General features: G+C 53.6%; 7 protein-coding genes across 9 annotated transcripts; 2 read left to right on the top strand and 5 right to left on the bottom strand.

Annotated features, from left to right (window-relative positions):
* The first annotated feature begins 608 nt into the window (after positions 1 to 608).
* On the top strand, positions 609 to 2,628 carry PV07_11225 (uncharacterized protein). Its single transcript, XM_016398643.1, has 4 exons — positions 609 to 960; positions 1,324 to 1,390; positions 1,526 to 1,863; positions 1,940 to 2,628. Exons 1-4 carry the CDS (start codon positions 824 to 826, stop codon positions 2,151 to 2,153), a joined length of 756 nt encoding a protein of 251 aa, XP_016243205.1. The 5' UTR covers positions 609 to 823; the 3' UTR covers positions 2,154 to 2,628.
* A 1,202-nt stretch (positions 2,629 to 3,830) lies between these two features.
* On the bottom strand, positions 3,831 to 6,573 carry PV07_11224 (uncharacterized protein). Its single transcript, XM_016398642.1, has 4 exons — positions 5,641 to 6,573; positions 5,091 to 5,569; positions 4,468 to 4,997; positions 3,831 to 4,213 (listed from the first exon to the last, which is right to left on the bottom strand). Exons 1-4 carry the CDS (start codon positions 6,167 to 6,169, stop codon positions 4,162 to 4,164), a joined length of 1,590 nt encoding a protein of 529 aa, XP_016243204.1. The 5' UTR covers positions 6,170 to 6,573; the 3' UTR covers positions 3,831 to 4,161.
* A 489-nt stretch (positions 6,574 to 7,062) lies between these two features.
* Positions 7,063 to 9,047, bottom strand: PV07_11223 (uncharacterized protein; the record flags this gene model as incomplete). The annotated part of the gene is made up of 7 exons (XM_016398641.1): positions 7,063 to 7,116; positions 7,176 to 7,325; positions 7,384 to 7,712; positions 7,778 to 8,111; positions 8,167 to 8,492; positions 8,546 to 8,750; positions 8,844 to 9,047. The coding sequence occupies 7 exons, from the start codon at positions 9,045 to 9,047 to the stop codon at positions 7,063 to 7,065; spliced, it is 1,602 nt and encodes a 533-aa protein (XP_016243203.1).
* A 1,560-nt stretch (positions 9,048 to 10,607) lies between these two features.
* Positions 10,608 to 12,434, bottom strand: PV07_11222 (uncharacterized protein; the record flags this gene model as incomplete). The annotated part of the gene is made up of 1 exon (XM_016398640.1): positions 10,608 to 12,434. One exon carries the CDS (start codon positions 12,432 to 12,434, stop codon positions 10,608 to 10,610), a length of 1,827 nt encoding a protein of 608 aa, XP_016243202.1.
* A 70-nt stretch (positions 12,435 to 12,504) lies between these two features.
* On the bottom strand, positions 12,505 to 13,077 carry PV07_11221 (uncharacterized protein; the record flags this gene model as incomplete). Its single annotated transcript, XM_016398639.1, has 1 exon — positions 12,505 to 13,077. The coding sequence occupies one exon, from the start codon at positions 13,075 to 13,077 to the stop codon at positions 12,505 to 12,507; it is 573 nt and encodes a 190-aa protein (XP_016243201.1).
* A 296-nt stretch (positions 13,078 to 13,373) lies between these two features.
* Positions 13,374 to 15,709, bottom strand: PV07_11220 (translation machinery-associated protein 22). 3 transcript variants are annotated; one of them, XM_016398636.1, is made up of 4 exons: positions 14,522 to 15,709; positions 14,425 to 14,444; positions 14,258 to 14,345; positions 13,374 to 14,198 (listed from the first exon to the last, which is right to left on the bottom strand). In XM_016398636.1, exons 1-4 carry the CDS (start codon positions 14,604 to 14,606, stop codon positions 13,795 to 13,797), a joined length of 597 nt encoding a protein of 198 aa, XP_016243198.1. In that variant the 5' UTR covers positions 14,607 to 15,709; the 3' UTR covers positions 13,374 to 13,794. The 3 variants fall into 3 exon arrangements, with proteins under 3 accessions (XP_016243198.1, XP_016243200.1, XP_016243199.1); XM_016398638.1 differs by having other exon boundaries at positions 14,425 to 15,709; XM_016398637.1 differs by having other exon boundaries at positions 14,258 to 14,444.
* Positions 15,710 to 19,674: 3,965 nt separating this feature from the next.
* PV07_11219 (uncharacterized protein) lies at positions 19,675 to 22,560 on the top strand. Its single transcript, XM_016398635.1, has one exon. It carries the CDS (start codon positions 20,187 to 20,189, stop codon positions 21,867 to 21,869), a length of 1,683 nt encoding a protein of 560 aa, XP_016243197.1. The 5' UTR covers positions 19,675 to 20,186; the 3' UTR covers positions 21,870 to 22,560.
* Positions 22,561 to 24,287: the final 1,727 nt, after the last annotated feature.

Here is a 24,287-nt window from a genome sequence, read left to right as displayed (position 1 = left end):
CGGGCCCCAAGGTCTAGGTAATCCTTCTACTTGTAGGGTTTGTCCCTTCCCAGAGGCTCCAAATTCGAGGTACTCGTAATGTCTTTGAACGTCTAAGGACCTATCGCTCGCCGCCGGTTGGGACACGTTGGCGCAACGCAAGTAAGTGAACCCATGCGTACCGCGCCGTCGACTGAATGTCTCTCCCTGCCCACGAGGCAGAGCAACATTGTCATGCCCACGAACGTTCTTCTTCACCCAGCCACTGTAACGGTTTCGCTCGGCGCAATGCCCACCACACTCACCCACCCACCAAACCAAACCAAATGTGGTTTGGGCCCCCAATGGGTACGGGTACGGGTACATCGATCTGGGCTTAATCGGCAATAATCCAAGGGTTGCACTCCTCAGGAACTGCAACGTGTTTGACAGGGCAGTTTCCAGGGGCGGATTGTTGAATCATCGTCCGCGAGCGCCACAGCGGTGGACATGGACACTAAACGAGTAAGCCCGAGTACCTTTAGGTACCTAAGAAGGAACAAATAGCGACGAGTAGTGTATGTAGCTATGTAGCTAGCTGGGGAGCCTCAAAGGACTGACTTACATAACCCTTACCTCGTGTATATATACCTATATCAAACCAACCCCGGCGCGCATCCGTTTTCTTCTTGGATTTTTTTATTCGTTGTTCTTATTGTCAACCATTTGTCATTACCCGTCGTTCTTGTCGCAAGATAGTCTCCCTATCGCAGAGCAATCAACCACCAAATCCAGCACGGAAGCGAGAAGGAAAAAAGGGCCCAGGAAGCCTGAAAGAAACGCGAGGTGCATTTGTCCTCGTCCAATGTCGCTCAGGCCGACGGCAGCCAGCGCCCGCGCGGCAGAGGAGGACGACGAGCCGGTCATCGCGGGCCCGTACACGCTGTACAGTGGCTCCTTCATCCTGGAGTTTCTCCAGCCGAGGCCGTCGCGGAACGCCTCGTGAGTTGATCCAGTCCCCCCTTTCCACGCGTTGTCGCGTTCATTCTGTCATCCATTCATCCCGTCCTGGCCCCCGAGTCCGTTCATCCTCCCGTCGGAGTCGAGTGGGCGAGCAAGGGGGGTTCCTCAGACAATCTACCATCTTATGGACTCGAGGGGATGGAAGGGAACACCCACATCTTCAACGGGGCTCAGGTTCCATGCGATCCGGGCCATGGAGTTTCAGAGGAAGGTCGCAAGGCTGGGCCCCCCTGGCCAGCCTTCCTTGGGACGTGGCTTTTGGCGCTTCACCCACTACTTACGTTTTTGAGCCTTGGGGATAGGTCTTGCGTACCGGCTTACTGACACCGCTTCTCTTCACAGTGTATTGATGCGAGCGACTTACAAACATGATCATCCGCTGTGTAGGAAAGGGAAAGCCCATCCTCAGGTTTGTCCTACTAGGTCCCCGTTCATCCTTGGAAGGGCGGTACATAAGATTCTCGAGTCTGCCTGACAAGACATGTATCTCTCTATCAATCATCCAGCGGGATGCTGACCTTTCCCCCATGTTCGGGTCTCCTAGTCGCCGCCGCTTCACCTGCACTTCCAACAGTCCGAATCCTTCGCCGTGCTCGCCGGCGAAGTCGGCACCACGACGACGTACGCCCAGATCGACACCATCCACACGGCCCAGAACACGCCTCCCATGAAACCCCACCACATCGCGCCCTACATGCCTCACCGGTTCTGGCCGTCCCCGGGCGCACAGGAGGACAGCGTGATCCTGCTCTGGGCACATCCGAACCCCAAGGACATGGACGACAAGATGGATCGGCTCTTCTTCCAGAGTCTGTTGATCTACGTGAGTGATATCAGTGAAGGCAAGGAGCCGTTAAGTCTGTTGCAGGTCATGTTGATCCAGTATGTTTTCTCTCTCTTCTCTCGCGCTCTGGCTATTTCTCTCTTTTTTTTCTAACAGGCATGGCCCCGAAAACAGGCACATTTCCGCCACAGCGCTGATCATCTTCCCGGGCCTCTCGTTCCTCGGGCCTCTTCGGTGGTGGATCCCCTGGCTGTTCCAGTGCGTGTGCGCCTACATGGCCCTGTGGATGGGCAAGAAGCCCCTCCTCAAACAGTACATGTCCGTGGAGGATTGGGAGGATGAAGATGTCCAGGAGCGCATCGGGATGTGGGCGAAGAAGGATCTGTAAGGGAGGCAAGTGCCGGTGGTGTATCATGTTTCAGTCGGGGCCCATTCAGGACCAAACGGGGGAGAGCAGCGTATAGAAGTCGCCATGTGGTACAGGGAAAGGAGGTGATGGTGTGTTGTGTGTCCCAACAAGCTCTCCAACCTTCCGTTCCAGGCCGCTCCACGTAGAGTCTCCGGCATGGCTGGGGTCGGGCCGCCCTGATTGATGTGTTTTGTGATTCCCGAGGAGGGGGGTGGAACTGGGGCGGCCAGCAACTAAACAACGTGCCACCAAACTGTCTGTCCAGGAGGCAGGCGACCCGCCAGAGAGAGGAGGGTGAAATCAAAGAGAAGGAATTCCCGTCATCAGATCTACGAGGCGTTTCATTGGGCATGCACCGTCTACGCCTGACTCGGTCCCGCGGAAATAACTAGCTACCGTACAAAGCATTTCCCCAAGCAAACACGGGACAAACCTGTTAGCATCCGTAACATCCAATGCAATCCAATCCATTTCGATGTGTTTGCCTTGCACAGACCGCAAATGATTGCACACAAGCAAAAGAAAACAGGGAAAAAGTTAGCTTCTTGCGAACCATCCCACACCAACTGGCCATGGTGGCACCAACACACAACACCGACGAACCACTGTGACCCTTCACGATGACAATGCCTCGTCGTCCATTGGATCAGAACCAGAGCACACACACACACCCCCCTCACCTCAAACTCCTTGACCTCACATGCCGACCATGGGTCGAAGGGAAGCGGTGGTGGTTTCTCTTGCACATCCCATCCTCATTCTTTCAAATCCGCCAACGGACATTGGACCGTCCGCAAAAGAACGTTTCTGTCCCCCCCCCTCTCCCTCTCTCACCCCTCCATCTCAGCGCCCCATCGTGCCCATCTGCTGAAGCGGTGTAGCCCTCGACGTGGCCCTCGTTGGCCAGGTTGACACCTGTGGAGACTTAGGTTGGATGCAAAAAGGGATGCACGAGACCTCTTTTTCTTTGTAGAGTTTCGAACCACTGCGAAGAAGAGGGCAGAGACAAGGACCACGACACGACACGACAGGGACCACGACACCGCGAAATGTGCCACGATATGCACGCACGGGGCGTTGCATGTGGCCGTCATTCACGGATGATGCAAGAACCGTAACTTTCTCGACATCCCACGGCAACTTTAGACGTTATCAGATGCGATGCGATGCGTGGAAACGATCTAATCTGATAGCGATGCCAGCTGGGCCTCCGGTTTCGGTGGGGTGTGTGTGTGAGAGTTAGGTTTGTGTCTGTCTGTATGAAGAGTGTAAATGGGCGTGGGAACAGGACGGAGAAATTATGCCTGCGGGAAAAAGAGAGAGATGGAGGATAGGAAAGAGAGACGACACCGTGGTTGGCAACAGGACTGTCCACACACAGAGCATGTGTGAGGAACGGGAACCAGCGGGAACGAGGAAGAGCCCATACAAAGGGGGCTTCGAAAGAGTTTCTTACAGAGCGTCGAGGCACGGTAAGAGGAGCATATGAGGACATCCCTTCTCCCCTGTTACCCTACCCTCCTTTGGCTGCACGAGGCTAAGGGGCAAAAGGGAGCATGGCAGGCCTTGAAGGGAGGCGGAGAGGAGAGGAGAGGAGAGGAGAGCGAGAGACACGGGCTCTCTATCTCGACTTAGGGGACAGATTATTGATATATCGTGGACTTGGTAGGAAGGATGACGGTAGCTGGTGCTCGATCACGCTTTGCCCGTCTGTATGCTGGAATCAACGGATGACCCGCACAGCTTCACCACCCCATTCTTCAAGGATTTGTTGGATTGTCATACTCGCGCTATGCTTCCACCCACGCCTATCTTCCTTCTTGCACACCAGATCCAAAAGAGCCCCAGGGCCACATGTCCCGGGGCACAAGCAACCTCAAAGCAATCTGCAATTTCCAGCACTGCAATTGCCAGCAATTCTCATCCCACCATTGTGAAGGTTCCACGAACACAAGAAAGTGGTCGTTGATTGCACCCATCGGCTGACCTAGAGGCTGTAGCTGAATTCGGGGTTCTCCTTGTCGGTAAGATCAAGCCACCTGCACAACAGATATGCATGTCAGTCATGATACACTCCGAGGCCGCTGGTCTCAACGGGGAGGCAGTGAAGGAAGAGACAAAAGGGAGACGAGTTGAGTCCAGACATCCACGGAAGAGGGGAAGACGACGACGCCCTCGCCGCCGCTCTTCTCTGTCAACCTCTATCCCCGCCTCCCTTGTCTCCTCAACGCCCCTTCCCACGCGTCCTGGAACGGATTGCAAAGACGTGCAAGGAAAGTTGGATCGCACTTACTCCTGATTTTCTAGCTTGACATATCCTGGCTCGGCCCGTTGCTGCTCCTTCTTCTTGTTCATCCTCCTGCAATACCACCAGATGAACGCGAGATCAATGAGACACGCCCCCCAGCAAACGATGATTGTAATCTCCGCCGGCCTGTACCTCGGGGCATCTTTTGGTCTGAACGTTTGCGGGCCGATGATATTCCCGACACAGTACCCAATGAGGTACAACGCCGCGACAGTGGTCTTTTTGGTATATCCGGCGACATTGGTGGAGATCAGGGAGAGAAGAGCCACGAAGGGGGTGGGAGATGCTTGGGTCAGGTAGTAACCCGCTAGCCGGCCCGAGTTGTTGCTCAGGGGCAAGGCAACGATAAGAATCATGCCGAGCAGGGCAACCAACAAACCACCCATGGAGACCAGGAGTCGCTGGCCTAGACGATCGCCCAGCCAGCCGCAGAACATGAGGGAGACGACCTCAACAGCGCCGCCGGGCGTGCCGTACAGGAGAGATTGCTCGGGCGTATAGCCGAAGGAAACGATCTAAAGACGTGCGATTAGAAGAAAGTGCGAACAAAGGGTTGCATCGACAACATGGCTGACAGGGGATGCAAGAGTCGCACAAGAAACACCCACCAGTTGCGAAAAGAAGTTGCTGATGCCGCCGTTAGGGATATCCGCCGTCAGAGCGTAGAAAGTGAACGCCCAGGTCAATGGGTCCAGCAGGGCTTCCTTCAACTGATACCACTTGAAGTGCTTGTTGCCGATACCCTGCTGGTTGATTCTCACTCTTTCGACGGCCAACACTCGATCGCGAGGCTTCAGCCACCGCGCATTGAGCTGGTTGTCCGGCATGACGAAGAAAAACACGATTCCCAGCACAGCAGTCAGGCAGCCGTTGACCAGGAAGACGATTTTCCAGGGCGCAATGGCCGTCCCGCTCTTGCGAGCGCCGACAGCAATGCCATACGCAACCAGACCACCAAAGATCTGACCAAAGCCGTTGAATGAAAACCAGAAGCCCGTACGGGTACCTTGCTCGCGCTTTGTGTACCATTGAGAAGTGAACAGAGCGAACCCCGGAGTGACGGCAGATTCCATAACACCCAGGAAGACTATATTGTCGTTAGACGGATGCTTGGACACCGGGAGGGAGTGAGATGGTGGGAGAAAGCACGACACGTACATCGAATAGCAACGGCACCGCCGAAGTTGGAGACTGTCGCGAACAAGGCCAGAACCGTCCCCCAGGCCACGACACAAAAGGCAGAATACTTGGCGAGCGGCAGTCTCTGCAACAGTCGATTTGTGGGATACTCCCAAGCCAGATAGCCAAAGTAGAACATGCTGGAGAGCCACTGGTAGTCATCGCCCACGAGGTTGATATCCGTCTTGATGCCCATGATGCTGGCATACGACAAGGTCGTCTTATCAAGGTAATTCAACCCATAGATGACGCAGAGCAGGGGCATAAGATGCCAGTCAATTATGCGCAGCAGGCGCTTGTTGGTGGCCTCGTCAATCTCGACAACTTCGCCCGAGGCGAAAGCCTTCATCGCCTCGTCGGCATCGTTGCTATGCTCGAGGATTTTCTTCGCCGCGGCGGCAGAAGACACCGAAGCCCGTCGTTCCTCAATGTTCACGGGCGAGACGGAGCGTCCACCAGGAAGATTGAGGACGGCGACCGACTTCTCGTTCTCTTCGATGTCGCCCATGGTTGCCGCGGACGTACGTCGCGTACCCCTGTCTGGACGATGACGAAAGGATCCAGTTGAGGAGGTCGGAGAAACAATGTTACACCGACAAAAGAACAAGGAGGAGTACCGAATCTGTTACAACGAAGCACTTGCTCCGTCGGGTAGCCGGCACAGGGAGAAAGCACAGACGGACAACAGAGTCTCGATAGACCAGACCATCAAACAAAACAGAAAAACCACTGACCTTTTAGAATCAATGACAGAAGGGAAGAGTTTATCTTCGTCGGGATTTCCACCGAGACAATCCCGACTATGAGGTCGCGATACCATTGATAGGGAGACGGGAGGGGGATTCTCGAGACGTTGCATCAGAGATGAAGCAAAAGCCGGGGTTGGATAAGCTATTCCCGGAGCGCACCTGGCATTGCTTGATGTCGCGAGGAGGGATTGGATCAATCAGAAGGTCGAGATCCAGGAAAGGGTCGCAAGCGGGGGGCAAATGGGAACAGCTACGGCGCGAAGCATGCATGGAGCTGCGCGTGGATGCATAGAGATAGGAAGGAGGACGACGATCAACATTGATAGTTTGAAGCGACGTCAATGGCGCTGCTGCTGCCAAGTGGGATCTTCATGGGTTCCTTAAACCGCTTCAGGAAGGTATGGACCACCCCGGATCAAGTCGATCAGTCGACCAGTCCACAAGGTGGCCAGACAGAAGATAAAAGTGGCTCTGAGGGCGGCAAATTCCCACGCGATATCTCGTGGCATTTGCACCCGAGTCCTTGCGGACAAGTCCTTCCGCTGGGAAAAAGGGCAGCAATATATTTGATACGGGCGTTTCAAGGGGAGGGTATCATAAATCATGTATATCGGTGGACCATGTCTCCAAGGCGGGTCTCACATGCTGCTTTCTACATTGATCTCTTTCCATAAGGCTCGAAAGGCATGACAACGGCCACGAGCGCCTGTAACACTGGTTAGTGCATCGTTCGACTTGAAGTTTCGTCAACCGCCATCCACTTACCATGGCGATGTAGAGGGAGGCGCAGATGTAGATCGGAGCACTTGTGGCGGTGTTGGAGTAGGCCGCCACAAATGCACTGACGAGACCCATGACCCGATTGCAGCCGACTGCGATACCATTTCCTGTAGCTCGATGGGCAGAAGGCAAACTCTAAACGTATCGTTAGTCTCCCCATCAGATCTTTCGGCCTGGACCCTCCAGCACTTACCTCAGGAGTATATGCGTAGAGAGTCCCATAGTACACGTTGACAAAGAAGTAAATGGCACATGTGAAGCCGATATTCTGAGCCGGGGTGCGCACGGCGGTGTACGCAAAGAAGAAGGCCATGGAGATCAAAGCGCCGATCACCATGGTATATCTTCGTCCCAAGAACTTCCAGTTGCACATGAACCCTGCAAGGACCGGCCCAAAAATGCCAACCGTATTCGTAATCATGTAGTTTCGCCAGGTGTAGTAGGCGCCGCTTTGCCCTGTCTGGGCGCCACGACTCTCGAGGAACTGGGGCAGAAAGACGTAGAACAGCGGATATGCGAGTCCTGGTGAGTTTGTTGTTAGCCTCAAGCTTTTAGCACACTTTGGCACGCCGCCCTCGCGCACTTACCGATCAAAGTCCACGACAGCCAAATCAAGCAAGTAGAGACTCCGAGTTTCTTCGTCGCGAAGAGGCCTCGCAGGTGAGCCAGGAACTCCGAGAATCCATAGCGTGATTTGCCATATGTAGATTTGATAGGGCCACACGCGTCGAGCTGCTCAATAGTGAGCGAGCAAGGCCTGTTGTATTTGGCAGCAATCGACTGGAAAGTGTTGACAACTTCCTGGTCTTGCCCCTTCGCCAGCAGGTATTTCGGCGTCTCTTTGAGTCGGATGACTGTCACACGAAGGATACTGAGAACCAAGATTAACGCTCCGTTTGAGTACCATACATATCGCCAACCCTGTTGCCAAGTTTTTAGCACGCGTCAGTTGTCGCATTGCGGTAGGCAAACATACCATGTTGTTGTCATACGTGCAAGTCGCGTGGCTGGTGCAATTGTACTTGGAAATTGAGAGAAATGGCCATGCAAAGGCCGCTGCGACCACCGGTGCGAGGCCCCACCAGCAAGCCATGAGAGTCAGAAGCCATTGCATGTTGCCAGGGAGGTATTCCAGGAACACCGTGGTGTCAAGAATCAAGTTGCCTCCGGAACCGAATGCTGCCAACGCCGTGAAGGCACCTAGGGCATACCAGTTCGGGGAAGCACCCGCTACTATTGCAAAGACTGAACAGCTGAACAGGGAGACATTGAAAGCAAATCGACGACCAATAACATCGGCACCTTCAAACCGGTCAGTAAAGTGGCGCTGCCGGGAGGATATCGGAAGAACCTACTCAATCCCCAAAACAAGGCTCCGATCAACATGCCACAGTATGCAGCCACGGTAAGACCATTGCTAAAAGAAGGGTTGAATTCGAGTGCGGCTTGACCGGCAGTGACTGATTGCAGCAGCAAAATCAAGGAGTCGGCTGCGTAGCCAAAGCCATTGAGGAAGAAAAGCTTCATATGCATGGGGGTCCAGCCGATTTCGTCGATGGCCTATGCAAGTTTGGTCAGCAACCGTCACGTCCAGGGCGCTTTCTCTCCACTCGCAACTCCAAGACGTTGTGCATTCTTTGGGGGGGGACCAACATTGTTCAGGAGGCGCATTTTCTTGTCGAGAGCAGGATCGATATCGTTCATGGAGAAGATTTGGCCTTCAACCGTGTTCTCATCGAGGAATTGCACAGAGATGCTGTGGCGCACTCTCTCGCTGAGAGAATGGTGGTGATGGTGGACATCTTTCGAGTCGGCTTGGGTTTCCACCACCTCTTTTGTCGGATAATCCGTAGACATGACGGCTATCTCTTAGTCTGTAGACGGAGATGCGTGTAAGGCAGCAATGTCGTGTATAGCAACGTCGCAGATGGTTGCACCTATCGAAAGGCTTGCAACTCGAGGATCAAGCTAGCTAGCCCGTCTCCTCGTTTCCTGACGGACAGTTCCTTTTTATTCTCTTACGTCGCACAGGGAACAGGTCAGAGTGACGAGGGAGGAAGGACCAAGGTAGGGATGCAGGGACAGCAGCAGCTTTATCAAGTCGAAGAAAAACCTATGGGCTCGGGAGTGGACGTGGGTCCTTGCTCCATATCCCTCACAGACGATTGGAAACCCATTGCCTCGATTCGCACGAGGGAACGATCCCTAGACGTCGCCGAGTTGACATCAAAGCTAGATCGTTTAGCTCGAGCTGGGTGGGTGCTGGATGGAGCGGAGGGGACAGCCAGCGGAACGATCAGCCAGACCTTATCGGATGGGCATGCCTGCCTCGACCATTGAAAGACACGCGACAAGCACAGCAGGCACACGACGGGCGAGTTTTGTTGTAACGCTGCGGTCGATGTGCCCTGCTACAACCAATCCGAGTCGCTAAGGCTGACGACAGCAACGAGTTGCGCAGCCATGACGAAAGACTGCGCCAGGTGGTTTGGAGGCGGGCGTGAGGTCGATCTGGTGGTGGCGCCAGTGAAAGACTCCCGCCTCCAAGCCCGGCCGAGGCACCAAGAGGGCGCAGGTGATTGCGCTGATTCGGTCATCTCGCCTGGCGCGGGGCAATGGCGGGGTGCCACTGGCCGGGTGGGCTTTGGTTTTAGGCTTGGTATGGCCTAGGGCGCCTGCAGTGAGCCCCAAGAACCGCCAAAGACAGTCAAGGTCTTGGTTAAAGGCCCCTGAAACAGGCTAGATCCAGTGCCTGGGAACCTCCGCTGGGGTGGCAGCCTCGGCGGGAAAGGCAAATGCACCGCGAAGTCTTCCTCTCCGTGTATTTGCCATTTCCGCTCCCCATTGCTCAGATCACCAATCGTAGCCCCAGAATCAGCACGTGCAAGAGAGAGGGAAAAGGTCCTTTTTCCTTCCTCTCAGACCACTTACGCCGAGATTTGTTCGAAAAGATGTGTAGAAGGTGATGAAGGCAAATGCTCGCATGTCTTATCGATAGAACAGCGGTACACCTGTGTCCTGCGAATCTCAATGGCAGGAAGGGCTTGTCTTCGGTGGCACCGAAACACCGCGCAGTCTGAACAAGTTTCTTCAGACAGGGCACCTCCAGATGACACCTTGCAGTTGAGCGTGGCCACGCGATGCGACCTTGTGATATCTCAATGGACTCGAATTGGACGCCAGCCGACCACGCATCTGCCCCAAGTATGATATCAGGGTATCTCAACCACGGGAATCGCCAAAAACTTCGTTCAATCTCCTTTGGTTCTGGGTGCCATCAGACTCCCAAACGTGGCCTTGCTGCTTGCTCCGAGATAACATCCAGCACTGTGATCCTGATGTATCCAAAGGACGGTTCTGAGGAAGGCAGTCCTCCCTGGTCGCCTGCTTCGTTGCTTGCCTTGAAATCCTCCGGCATCATATCTCATAATAGTAGTCATCATCCAGACCTTCTCGGCTTGGTATCTCAGGACCATCCATTCCGTCCATTCCCTCCACAATCCCCTCCTCGTCATTGAATCGTACGTTTAGGAGCCGAACCTTCAACCCGTAATCGCTGATCATGTGGATGAGACCATTGGTTTCGGCGGTGATGGGTTGTTGGTCAAGGAGCATCAAAAGTCCATCGAGCCATTCTGAAGCAAGGTTGTGGCTGTTCGGGTGGAAGGTCAGAAGAACTGATTCTTTGGACCCATTCCGGGCTGAGGACGTCTTTGAGGAAGTCCTCGAATGCCCTTCTCGGCTGCCTCGGGATTTGGGCAGGTAGCCATGGATCGTGATCTTGTTTGTGGTAAACCGGTCATGTAGCAGTTCTTTCAGCGTCGAGTCCGAGCCGATCGACGACCTGTCATTGGCTGTGACATTGGAAACCACAGACGACACGATGGACAGATCGATCTTGTCCCGGAGACTTGCGGTGGAAGGCGACTGCTCCTCCTTTTCGTCAAAGTCGCCCCAATGTAAGTATTTGCGGTTCTCCGAGAGCCTGACGAAACGATAGCCATGCGCCGCATTTTGGACCAGACTATCCTCCGTTACAGGGCCTCCGCCCTCTTGATCCGTATATGTTCCATTAGGAAACCATGCTCCAGCCAAAAGGCACCGAATCCTCTGCTCCTTGACGAATTGCAGAGCTTCGCCTTGCAACTCTTCCTTGACTCCACGAAGGTGTTGACCCCAGACGTCTTCGTATGTCAGCTCCAGGAGCTCCATCTGCAGCTCACGAAGTTTACCGTACTCAAAAGCAGCCATCTCTTTCTCAATTTCTTCAATCCCTTTGGTGCGATCTGCGCCACCAACAACACTCTCCACCAAAATCCGGACCAGTTCGACAATCTTGGGAAAGTCGTCCACCTCGGCACCCGTTGCCTTCCACAATCTGAAGAACGCATGTAAACCAGCAACGTGCAACCGGCTCCAGTGCAGCAACAGCGGTTTGAAGACCTTGTCAAAATTGGTCCGACTCTCCAGTGCGAGGTAGCTTTTGGAATCCTCCAGGTCCATTTTGTCTACTTCGAAATGCTCAAATAGAATGGCCGTCAACGTCAGACTTGCCCGGGCCAATGGGCACCTTTGCTGTTCTGGCAGTACTGCTTGTTCCAGCAGAATGTTCTGGAATTCATCTTGGTATTTGCGGACGTAGTCAGAAAGATCCATCATTCCCAGAAACCCCATGTCCGCAAAATCTGGCTCCGGGTTCTCGCTGGTGAACCCGAGTCGCCTCCATTTAAGGGGATTGTGCTTTGGCTTGGATTCTCCGTTCCGAACTTCGTATTCAGGTTGCTTCTCTGGATTGCTGGAGAGATGGACTGCTTTGATGGTCCGCCTGTGTTCGGGCTTAACGAGGTCCACCGGTACGTCTCTCCACCTCCTCAGCAATATTTTGGTCAATGCTTGGAATTCAAGCAAGGGATGCGCCAAATCTTGTAGCGCAGAACTCTGCATTAACACATATACTGCCTTGATGACTCCAAGATCTTGTATTCGTTTGATAAATTTGGGCCATTCGGTTTCATTGTCGTTTGTGATCGCGTCGCGCATGAGCGAATTGATCAGTTGTAGGGCGTTTGCGCACAGAGCATGGTCTGCGGAAGACAACCTTGTCACGAGCATCTCGAGGAATTGCGGGTAAACCGCAAGGGCCGGTTTCAGTGCTTGGAATCCGCCGGCGTTGTTATTGGTGTTGATTTGGGAGGATCGATCGGCATGATACGGTCGGGAAACAATAGAGACAAGTATCGCCATTGCGCCTCGGAGAATATTCACTAAAGGTTGGCAGACAACCAGTTCCACCACCTGGACGTAGAAAGCGCAGTCAGTCAGCGGTGTTCGTTCCTTGTGATGGCCTGGACGAGAGAAGCCTTGCCTTCTGGACAACCTGATCATTGACGGCCTCCCATCCTTGGTCCACCTCTAATAGCCTAGCAAAGCTGGCCAGACTGTACGCGAGGGTATTTCCACTGCTTTCGAGGACGAGTGCGCGCAGTCGAGGCAGGCCGCCCGCAAGCACGAAATGTTCCGCAAAGGAAGGGTCGTTGATGAGCGACTGCAGCTTGAAAGCTGCCATTTTGCGGCTTGCATCTTCCGGACTCGACAGACCGGTGAGCAGGTCTGCGAGGTTAGGGCTCAGAGTCGGGTTATTGAGATCCATTCTGGTCAGCTCGGACCAGACATGAGCGTTCGAAGGCAGTCGAGGAGCCAAGGTCAACGTGTCAGAAGGCAAGACATGGATTTTGGATACCTCGCCGTCGTCGCCATGCTGGGGGGTGCGCGGACTGTCTGGTGCCAATGACAAGGGGGCTTCGCGTTGTTGACGGTGTCGACTGAAATGGAGAGCGAATAGTGAGCGAGCCCGGGACGCACTGCTGGAGTGGCTACTCAGGGACATTTTGTTTGGCGATTGAGGGCTAGGCATCGGTGGTTCCCCGCTAGGGGCAAGCCCGTTAGGCTCGGCTTCAGCTGATATAATAGAATGGACATGCCCAGACACAGCACCGTCTGGGGGCACCAGCAGCGCTCGACTGCGGCAGCGTGACCATGACGTCAACCAGAGGTTCTTTTTCAATGTCGCCAGCAATCCAACACTGGAACGGACCTCGTCGCTCACACTGGGAGAGGAGCTGCTGCTGCATGAAACCCAGTCAGATGAACTGTCTGAAGATGGACGCTCGCGACTAGACATGTTTGACCGTTCAACACCCACGGGATTTGTGATCTTGAAACACGCCGCACTGTCGAAGGGGGAGGGAATTGAGGAGACGTTGCTATGAGAAGCCCAGCTTTCAGCGGCGGCAGAGATAAGTTGCTATCGACGTTCTAAGTGAAGCATGCCGGACCAGTTGGTTTTGGGTGACCACGATGAGTTTTCAAGTGTCCTTTGTTCCGAGGAAAAGTCGAAACAAATACTCAAGAAGCTGGATATTGCCTGAGTCTCAGTGAACAATTTCATCTGAATATCGTTCCCTTCATCTCGACTTTCACATCCAGGTCATTGTCTTTGTGCATGTCAGAATCTTTCTCCCTGAATTTCAGCACATGTTACCGGCTTGTAAAGCACGGCCCTTCGACCACATAGCCTCAGACATAGTTGTCCAATCCTTGCTTCTCAAGCTTTCTTCTTTGTATCATCCTTCATATCCAAATTATCCTCTGGTATCTCAGGATATTTCTCCAGCAACCAGTCGTACAGATCATCACTCACATCACCTTGCACAGTGATCTCTTCCCCTCCCGCAGCCGTCTTGGTGACACTACTTCCTGTCGCGAATTTTTTGCCCAGCTCTTTGGCTACCTTTTTCAAATCCAGTCCATGCTCCTCCAAGCCCGAAACCACAGTGACGTACTTCCGCTTGTTTCGTTCGACACGCTTTATCAGGACGACGGCTTCGGCTTTCCGTTCCGCCTCGCGCTGTTCGGCCGCGGCAGCTTTGGCAGTCTTTTTGGCAGCATCTTTCTCTGCTCTTTTCTGAGCGTCGACGGAGAGAGCTGATAGATTAGCGTTCAAGGCCTCTGTAGTAGAGTTGTTGTTAGACTCCTCCGACACACATAGAGGCGACGGGTGCGCAAACCTTCCGAGTATAACTTCTGGTGCATGTCAGGGTGGTTCTTCTGGAGCCATTCTTCACACTTTTTGACCGTCCCGCCGAATTCGCAGTACTAAATGAGTCCAAACTTGAGTTAGCTGTCCGCCAGTTCGCATCATTTGAACTTGTGTCTTGGGAGATGTAGGCCGTACTTCGGGTGGAAGGGTGCAAACTGTACGAGTTCCAGGTTAGGCATCAGCATTCAATTCTCGATCCATTGGGTCTATCCGGGATGCAATGGGTGCCCACCTCCGCAATAGACAACCTTTCTGGCAGAAGGTCCCTCAGCAGTCCCAGCACCGGAGGCTGGCTCTGTCGCGACCTCCGCCGACATCAGGGTTTTAGGCTGAAAACCACGATTAAGGTACTCAAGTCACACCTGTGGTTAATGATAGATTCCGCCGACAGTGGTGTTGCATGTGGCTTGTCGCAAAATGTCTCGGCCACTCATCAACTCGGATACAACACTGCACGGTCACACTCGCAGTCTGCTGGACCCTTTGGGCGTCACTGGTCGTGGTGGTGCAGCGGGAGGATGATTGCCAAGCCAAACCGTATGCGGTAAATCTTCGGATGGACAAGCCTGTTGAATGTCACATGTTTGGGCCTCCAGCCTTTGCTGACTCACTGCCAGAAAATGAAAATCCCACGATATCTGACTTCGCCCATTGACTCGTTGATCTGCATATCTCGACTGATTTTCACGTGCAAGTTGCAAGGGGCGTGTTCGAGATGCAGCGTCCCCATGAAGACGACAGGGATCCAGCCACTTGAGATGATTCGAAGCTGTTGCGCCATGTCTCCAGTGTTATCAACATTACCCCGGTGTTACGCAGCTTTATCTGACCCCCTCTTCTCCCATTTCATCAAACTCATTCCCTTTCGGTTAAGCCTTGGGATTATTTTCACACGAGGGACCATGTTGTGGTCCGTGTCTCTGACACGAAGTGGTCCTCCCAAAGGTGATATTCGCGCCCCCCTGGCGAGACGCTGCAGTCTCGTATCGAGTCTGCTGGTAATTATGAGGCTTTTTGCCATGAGAATTGCCGACTGCGAGGTTCTCCACTGTTCCAGTCTCAAGCCACCTGCCCTCGGTGTTTGACACACAGATATGACAGCTCACCAGGAGACTCGAACGACAGGAAGAAGCCATTCTTGATAGATCGACGTGGATGAGTGCTCCTGTCTCCAGTTTTCCCATGCGAGGCCCACAACAGTCGTGACGAAAGAATCAACGGACGTGCATCGATCACTTGCAGATGGATCAAGTCCTCTCTGTCTCCAGTCCCCCCAACGCACGAGAGTCCACATCAGCTGCAGTGGACTCCTCCACACAATCACATCTTGGGGCTCCTCAATGTCGACTTTTGGTTGCCTGAGAGATATTTTCTCAAGCCATGTCAAAGGTTTGGCCCATTCCGAGGGTTGAGATACAGTTGCCACAACGCACTATCTCTGGCAACGGCACCCGCCGCATGAAAGCCAAGGGTCCAGGCTTTCTCCAGCACTGCACAGGCAGGTTAGAGGACGGAACAAGTCGGCGAAGCCTAGTCCTGAAAGTAGACTGGGTTCCGTAAGTCATGGTTATTTAGCATATGCCAAAATTGGTACCTCTGTGGATCATCCGCCTTTCCTCCTTGTCCAAGTACGTCTCCAGCCTCGCCCCCAGCACCCCTCACTCGTGCGTCACCTAGGACTATCTGGGTGCTTTAGTGGTGTGCTGTCAACAGTCGACGCGCACAACAAGACTCGCGCACTTGAGGCCATGCCGACAGACGAGTAGTTACGCCTCCAGTGTCTGATCCCTTGAGCAATATTCTGCGGGAAGTGGGCTATCGGAAACAAGGAGGCACTAGAAGCACCCGTCCCGGCCGTCAGTGGAGATTCCAACAGCACGTCAACTCTCTCTAAGAGAAAGTGTTTGCAGAGCGATGGTCAATGCAGACTCATCAAGGAACAGGGGTTTGCAAGAGTATAACGTTACAAAACATTCGAGTGTCGTCCCCGTCTTCAGAATGGGCTCGCCAAGGGTGGCAACCCGTGGCATGATGCAGAGAAGGTAGTGATGCCCAGATGTGTATGCCATTGGGAGACCTGTACCTTGTACAGCGACACTCGCAGTCTTCTCGATTGTACAATGCCATGCAACAGAGAAAGTTTCACCCACACCTTCATTGCTGACATGCATTAAGCGGCCAGCCCAAGTGTCAAAGCGAATCTCGTTCACCTAAGCCAGAACTGGGCTCGCGGACACCTATCAATCAGCTTATATGGACCTGACAAGCCCTGCAGCAGGATCAACATTTCCGTATATAGAGATCAATGGGCCACCCTGAGGGTCTCGAGGTCATCAGTAGGAGCACCAGATCCCTCTCAGCACGTTTTGTGAATGCTATAAGCCTCGTTCGGATGGGGCTTGCGGGCGCTTAGCTATCAGAGATTGTCCCTCGACGCTTAGGCTTTCAACTTGGGTAATGCTCAAAACATTGACGCCGGGTTTGCTAAGAAACTTCAATCACGCTCGTTGCCGGCCGAAACGGACGGAGGCCATCCTAGGATCATATGGATGAAAAATGCGGCACATTGACACTCAGCCGTGCCGTCGTCGAGAGATACGAATGATTTTCTGAATGGTGACATTCTCAATTTGGTCTGCCTTCCTAGATAGGGTCTGTAGTATCAGCGTTTGTTGTCTGTTGATCTCCCATTTTGAGACCCTTTCAGCAAAGCCTTATCAGCGGACATTTCTCGTCATCATTGGCGTGGGTTCGGAGGACGTGACATTTCGTCGAATGAACTGTCAGCGAGAATCCTCGTCAACAGCGCCAAAAGAGGCGGTGATTGTCCAAAAGTCTGTGCATATATCCCTCAACTGTGGCAAAGGATGCAAGCTAGTTGACGAAATCTTCCTGGCTAAGGGCGTGATGAGGCTTGGAATGGCCTGGTCCTCGGTCAACGGCTCTGGGCCATTGATGACAGTTCTGCACCATTGTCCAATCCTCGTATCGAGCACGTTGAGCGTCGAGGCAGGATGCGAAATTCCGTCCGCGAGCCCGGCCAGAAGGGTGGACAAACAGCAGCCAATTAAAATCGCTGCTGCCGAGGTGCGATGCAAGTGTGAGCACCAGAATGGTCAGATAGTTGAAACGCAAAAGAGGGTGCGTTCGGGCGGGCAAGAGATGCAATATCCTTGCAAGCCGCTGAGGTGGATAATGTCTGCATGTTACAGGCGACAGGCCTTCTTTGAATTTAGCAAGCGGAGATGCCCTCAGCGTCCAATGTCTTTTTGACGTGATCTTACTGGACGGCGTTATACGACTGCCGTGAAGGAATTTTATGCACTGAGCTGCGGTATTCCATCCAGTTCGTTGCCTGAGGTGTGTGGGCAAGGGGATTGGGCCTGGACATGGATGGTGAGAAGGGGACTACTGTGCCGCCCTCAGGTCTTAGCGAAAGCAATATCAGGAAATTTTCGGGTGGCGCATCCGTAGCTGTGGCTCATGGTTGCGACGCAGAGTGGGATGCATGCCGGGTGGACCAAATGATAAAATTTCATAGCAGGAGGTAGTCTGTAGTCGTCGGTGGCAGCAGAGAAAGATGTTTCTGGCCAGGTCATGTTTAGACGGAGCTTTGAACACGAGAAAAGTGGTGCGACCCCTGAGTTCCATCAGCTTAGCCAAGAGCCATTGTTACCGTGGGCTCCTTTGGAACCGGAGAGCAGCAGCAGCGGCAGCGGCCAAAGGCAAGTTCCATATGATTAGGTCGGATAGAAGGGCTGGTTGAATTATCCGACGCAGGATTCGGGGTGTGTGGCTTGCAGGTGTGCCGCATCATCAGTGGGAGGAACGTGGGGTGTTGCGTCTTGGTTGCAGAGGAGATGGTTGCTTTGCGATGGAGGGTGAAGGAGGGGTACAGCGACCCGGATACCAAGAGACCAAGAGACCAAGAGACCAGCATGGAAGCGGGGAAAGAGCGAGAGCGAGGGCCATATGCCAGAGAATGAAACGACAAGGGACATGAAGCTGTCAATGCAGGGTGGATGTAGTGGTGGGCAGTGACATGAATGTTGCCCGCCGTCTGCAGGGCGGCACCGAGGGAAGAATAATAACAATAATGGCAGATTCTGACAGACAGCCATGACGGGAGAAGATGGGAATTGCCTTGCTCAGGTAATCATGCTCGATCTGATCTGCGGTGTGAGAACTCAACTTAAAAATACCTTGTGCGTAAGCGAAAGTTATATGGGACTCGAGGTACCGATTGCTTACTCGGGTCTCACTGCTCAATACTCAACCGCATCTACTTCGGAAGATCATTCCCCGCCAGTGATTATTGGCCGCGAGGGGGTCGTCATCGTCATTTCACACCTCATCTCACCGTGTGTCACTCACCAACCACCCGTGCCACCCCATTTAATTGTTTTTGCCTGACCGCCCAATTATAGGGACTCTGGAACTCTCCTACTCACAGGCTTTTTCCCATGGGCAATTCTCGCCTCGGACAAAGCCTCGCTGATATTCGCTACAGGTGACTTCCCTGTCGGCCAGGACGAGTAGCGACTTGTATCTAGGTATGCCTATGGCTGGTCCAATCACGCTTGGACCAGGATGTCCCCCTCCTTCATCTCCCGCCTGCGCTCGGGGTTTGCCTCCACCCAGCCCTGATCCATGGATGGCATTATCTAAACCACCATCCGGGTCATTTTAGCAGCCTCTTCTTCCTCCCTCCCACGCGGCCAAGTTTGTTTAGGCGGCATTTCTGCCATGAGCCTGCACCCTGCAGCATCACTGTCATATCCGACCAGTCCCAAGCCACTCAAATTGCGGCATGCCCACGTACCTTTCCTCAACAGGTGGGAGAGGTATGCAACTCAAATCAACTTTTGGGGCATTCCTCCAGAGTCGGGTCCCCCGGACAATAACCCAGGCCCAGGTCTGCTGAGCTCTGGAGGGTTGCCTCGTAGCTTGCACGGGCGTTCGGGAAGCCGAGCACTCTCCCTCTTGCTCTCCCGTCGTAGTTGGCCTTGTGGTTGGCCTTTTTGGCAGCCCGTCTCCACCGTTCGACGCGGGCTGGGCGGGTGCTTCAACAATTATCGTCTTTGTCGCCTCCCACCCGGCCCCTAAGCACCTAAGAGACTGCTAGGCCCTTTGGTGGCACCTAAGCAGGACCACTCCCCCCCTCTCCCCCCCTGGGCAGCAGGTGGACAGCAGGTGGGCATAGCGCCGCTAAGGGTAGTCGGTAACCCCTCGCTCTGATCGAATCCTTCGAGACTCAGTCCCTCCTCCAGGTCGATTCCCCCACTCCAGCCTGCAGTCTGCCCACAGTTTCCACGCTCACTCAATTTTTCCATCCATCCACACAGCCGCGACATACATCTCGCTACAACCTTTGAAACTCCACATCTATCCTTCCACACATCTTGCAACGCCTCTTTTTTCTGCTCTCGCTTCCAATGTCAAACCTGCAAATCCACGCCGCTTGATCCTCGATCTCTTCTCTTCTCTCAACCCTCTCTGCGTCCTCGCAGATCGTTCTAAACCCCCCCCATCGTCCGCCCTAACCGCCCCCCCCTCCAGGCGCTGTACCCTTTTACCATTCACCTCCAATTGCCGGTCATATTCTAGTTCTATACTAGGCTGTCCGATACACGTCGGTTTGCGTAACCGAAATATTGCGAAAGCAATCTCCTCAGTTCAAAGACCTGCCCACAGATTACAAGCACAGCAAACTCTGCCGACAAAGAAGACCTGGGACGAACTGCCTGAGCAGAAGCCCTCCTCCTTCGGTCCTCAATTCTGAACCTATACCGACCTGATCTACGCCACTTAGCTACAGTGTATAGCATATCTCCCACCCCAGGCAAACCTCCTCAATATCAAGGAAACTCGATCAAAAGGCTCATGAAGTGCCACTCATGACGACCGTTCTACAGGCACCTCTTCCTGGAGCCTCGCATTTCTCGTCGAGTCCCATACACTCTAGCTCTTATCCTGATCTATCCTCTCTAGACACTTCAATATCTTGCGGTCAACTCCAGTCCCAAACCTCCCCCTACTCTCGCCACGACTATGACAAGGTTTATCCTGACTCCGGCCCCTCGACCGCGCCCTCTTCCCCTCAATTGACCTATTCCTCGCGACGGGATTCTAATGCCTCCACACCGGCTAGTTGCTTGTCCCTGGATCACAGGGACCTGATGGACGAAGATGACGATATGGCATTCCCTGCCTTTGGGGCCTCTGACTTGGCCAGCAAACCAAGCCAGGACGCTCGGGTCTCGGCCGACCAACATGATGATATGACAACCCAGATACCGAGTCCTCCTACGGACGACACCTCCCTCGCGGGGAGGAAGACGCAGGACGACCAATCAATAGAAGTGGAACCTACGAGACACGTTGACTACCTCTCTCATGAATGGAAAGAGGAAGAGATCTGGAGGTCGTGGAGCTACGTGGTTCACAGGCGAGGCAGTCTTACCAACGGCACTCGGCTGGAGAATGCTTCTTGGAGATCGTGGATGAAGGCCAAAAATCACCTCAAAACAGTTTCGCCAGAGACTCTCAATTGGCTGAAGGATTGTGACGTGACTTGGCTGTACGGTCCGCTGCAGACGCACGGCAGTGTCTCTCAATCCATGACCAACACATCTCCTCCCCCCAGCAGATTATCTCATTCATCTTCCTTTGTCTCGAAAAAGCCCATCCTCAAAAAGAAATCGGCTTCGGCAGTCATCTTGGAACGATCCAGATCACAGCATTCCCTATTACAGAGAGCGGGAGATATCATCCGGATACAGCAGTCCAGCCCAGCCAGCGGACGCCCGATCCTGAGACGAGGCAATTCCGAATTTGTTCTCCCACGATACGACAGTTCGGTGGTCAACACCCCTGCCGAAAATGAGACGCCTGGTTTCAGTGGACCGCGATCTTCTTTCGCTTTTGACGTACCGACCCCGTCAGAGTGTAAGCACGTCTTATTCGACGAAGAGGTCAGGCAAGTGCAGGCTATTGATTCGGAAGATGATGACAAACCCGACGAAGAAGACGTAATACTCGAGGATGACGAGGACGATGATTGTGGCTTAATGATGGCCCCGGCTCAACGATCGGGACGGGGCAGCGGTCGAACAACACCCCGTGGCAGTTTCAGCAACGATTCGAAGACCATTGTGCCGCTGCCATCCACTACGTTGAAATACAGGACTGATACACCCGAACCTCATGAGATACCTAAACCTCCGAATGGATTTTGGCCCAATGGACGAAAGCTATCACCCTCACCATCACAGGAGACCTTGCGGCCTCCTAGGCCAAACCAGAATTTCCTTATTGACGACGATCCGGAAGTGGTGGATGAGCCGTGGCAACCTCAGTCTTCCTTTGGGGACGAACGGTCCCCTTACGACGAAGAGGATGACGACAACGATGGCCACCCTATGATGAGACGCACCGAATCTGGTATGTTTATGCCATACGACGAAAACGAGGACGAGGTGGCCATGAACAACACGCTTTTCGGCCAGGCCATGTATGCCGTGAATACTTTCAGAGATATTGCCCATGTGGTATGGAATGTGGGCTGGAACCGAAGATAAAAAGCTACGCGACCAAATTTGGGTGGGAAAATTTTCTACGATGTTTTGTCCAGCAGCATAGCGCGGCGTTTTTGGGAATTTTACAACCTTACGACCTAATGACGGTACCAGGCTGGGGCGCAAACCGAGTCCTCCATGACGAGGTTTACAGGACCACACCTTGGCCGGAAATTGAATATGGAATCTAGGAATGCTCTACATCAGAGTCAGATGACTGCAGCAATCTGGGGAGATACGCGCAGCCTTGTATATATGAAAGACGGTTTGGGTCGGGGACTTTGGATCGGACGAACTCGGACAAGGCTGGGGAAGTGAGATCGGATTCTGGCGAAACATATAGACGGTTAGCGGTATCAATAGAAGAGAAGGTGGAAACCTACGAGGACATGAGCAGGTTGTGGAGAGAGACGAGGTCGGGAGAAACCGCAGGCTGAGGTGGCGCATGTGAAGACGGGATGCTCGCGTGCGCAATTGCGCAGTGCTCACCGAACAACACCACTGGTGGTGATGGAAGATGCTCGGGCCTCGGTTTCCCCAGGACGATCACGCCCGTCAACATGCTTCTACATAGCACAGTACACAGTACAGGGGGAAATGAGGGATAGCCGTATCGCCATTCCACTTGATAGCACGAACAAATAAACGCATGACGTGCCCGAGAGGAGTTGTATCAAATGGAATGTCACACCCCCCGATTGCCCCCGATCTGCTGATGGCGGTTGGTCCAGACTCTTTGCTCCTGCCCGAATTGGCATTTCTAGACTTTTTGATTTGCAGGTCTCCATATGGCCCGGCCCCCTTGTACGCTTTGAAGCAGCACCGGCATGTCTCTCTGCTCATTGGACGCTTTGGTTTCCAGTAGCGCCCACGCCGTCGTCCCAATTTTTGCGGGGAAAAGGGTGCACGACCAGCGCGACAGGTTGGTTCGTGGTTCGTAGCTTTCTCTGCACACAGATGACGGATGCTGGCTTCTGTAACCTCCGAGCAACGAGCCAAAACGATAAGGGCCACGTTTGAACTCTAACCCGGATTGACAGGTGGTTTGGAGAGGTCAGGGTTTTTTGCGCAGGGAGGATCATACGTGCTGTAATCGAGAAGCTCGTACGTAATGAGATCAACAGGCACGCAACACATCAGGAGATGATAGTAGAGGAGGAGGAGAAGGGGTCGGGGGGGGTCAAGGTTTCCTTGCAAGGATTTTGAAAGCCTGGACTGGACAGTGGGAAGCTGAGGCTGGTCGTTGGTGTCACCATCTGTCGCTCGCATGTCTTTCATGGCCCACGTTTGACACTGCTAAAATCCTCTTTGGCGCAGTGGAAAGGCAACGGGGGGGCGGAGTGAACCTTCACGTGTTCGGATCGACGACGAGGCAAAAAGCCCCAGCTCTGCCCCGGGCGGTTCAATGGCAGTGGCTTCACCGTTGGGGGGAGTGGTGATTGGCGACTGACTTTGGCTGAGAGATGAAAATTTGCCTACCGGGGAGGGGGCAAAAGAACCTGATGCAAGACATCGCGATGGCGAAAAAACATGGTACCGCGACGATCGAGCAATTTGCTCCTGTAAGTTCTTTTGGGGAATCTTTCGACTAAAACCTTTGGAACAGCACCGCCCGTTGCAAGGTTGAGGCTTGTCTCACCACACCCACTGCCTGATCCCCGCCGGAGTATTTCTTACCTACTCATGAGGATGCTGGACACCACAATCTCGCCATTTCTGCCAGCCACAGACAAGACGAGGCCAGGAGAAATTCATGATGATCATGATGCCGGATGATGTCGTGATCGACACAGTCGCACGAGGGAACAGGCGGCCCTTTGGTTCCCAACCTCCACTGCTACGCGAGCCAAGGTGGACTAGATTCCACCCCACGACTCCTCATGCCAAAAAACAAAACCATATCGAGGGCGAATCTGGAATCGAAAACCTTTTCGGCCATGGTTATTCACGTCAGGCCGGGTGGATTCGTCCCCGCCCACGGGTCTTTTGCCCATGGAGGCAGGGCCATCGCGAGGATGAGGCGACCACCGTCTACCACCACCTGCGACGCTTCACCGTCGCGCTTGACGATGCGGTACCGTCTGTAAAAGCAGAGAGGAGAGAAGGTGAGAGTTTTCAATCTCTAGACAATGGGCAACTTGGAGGCCCAAAAAAAGCCAAAGCGACGGTTTGGGCCACCGAAATAGTAGGTCCAAGCAAGAAATACAAAAACGCAGTTAACTATCCATATTTCCTCCGCAGCGATACATCTCTGCCCTGCCGCCTCAGCGCCTGCCTACCTACATGGCTAGCGGACATTGGCATCGACTTGTTCGTGGCAAAGTCCAAACTCAAGAACCAGAAAGCACATGCGATTTTTTGCCCTCTCTCTCTCTCTCTCTCTCTGCCCGCTTGCTTCCTTGTAGTTTCACCATGCGCTCA

This window comes from Cladophialophora immunda (genome assembly GCF_000835495.1).
Source record: "Cladophialophora immunda strain CBS 83496 unplaced genomic scaffold supercont1.7, whole genome shotgun sequence".
Classification (NCBI taxonomy): Eukaryota; Fungi; Ascomycota; class Eurotiomycetes; order Chaetothyriales; family Herpotrichiellaceae; genus Cladophialophora; species Cladophialophora immunda.
The sequence above is the reverse complement of the archived record's forward strand: the minus strand, read 5'-3'. Positions and strand labels throughout refer to the sequence as shown.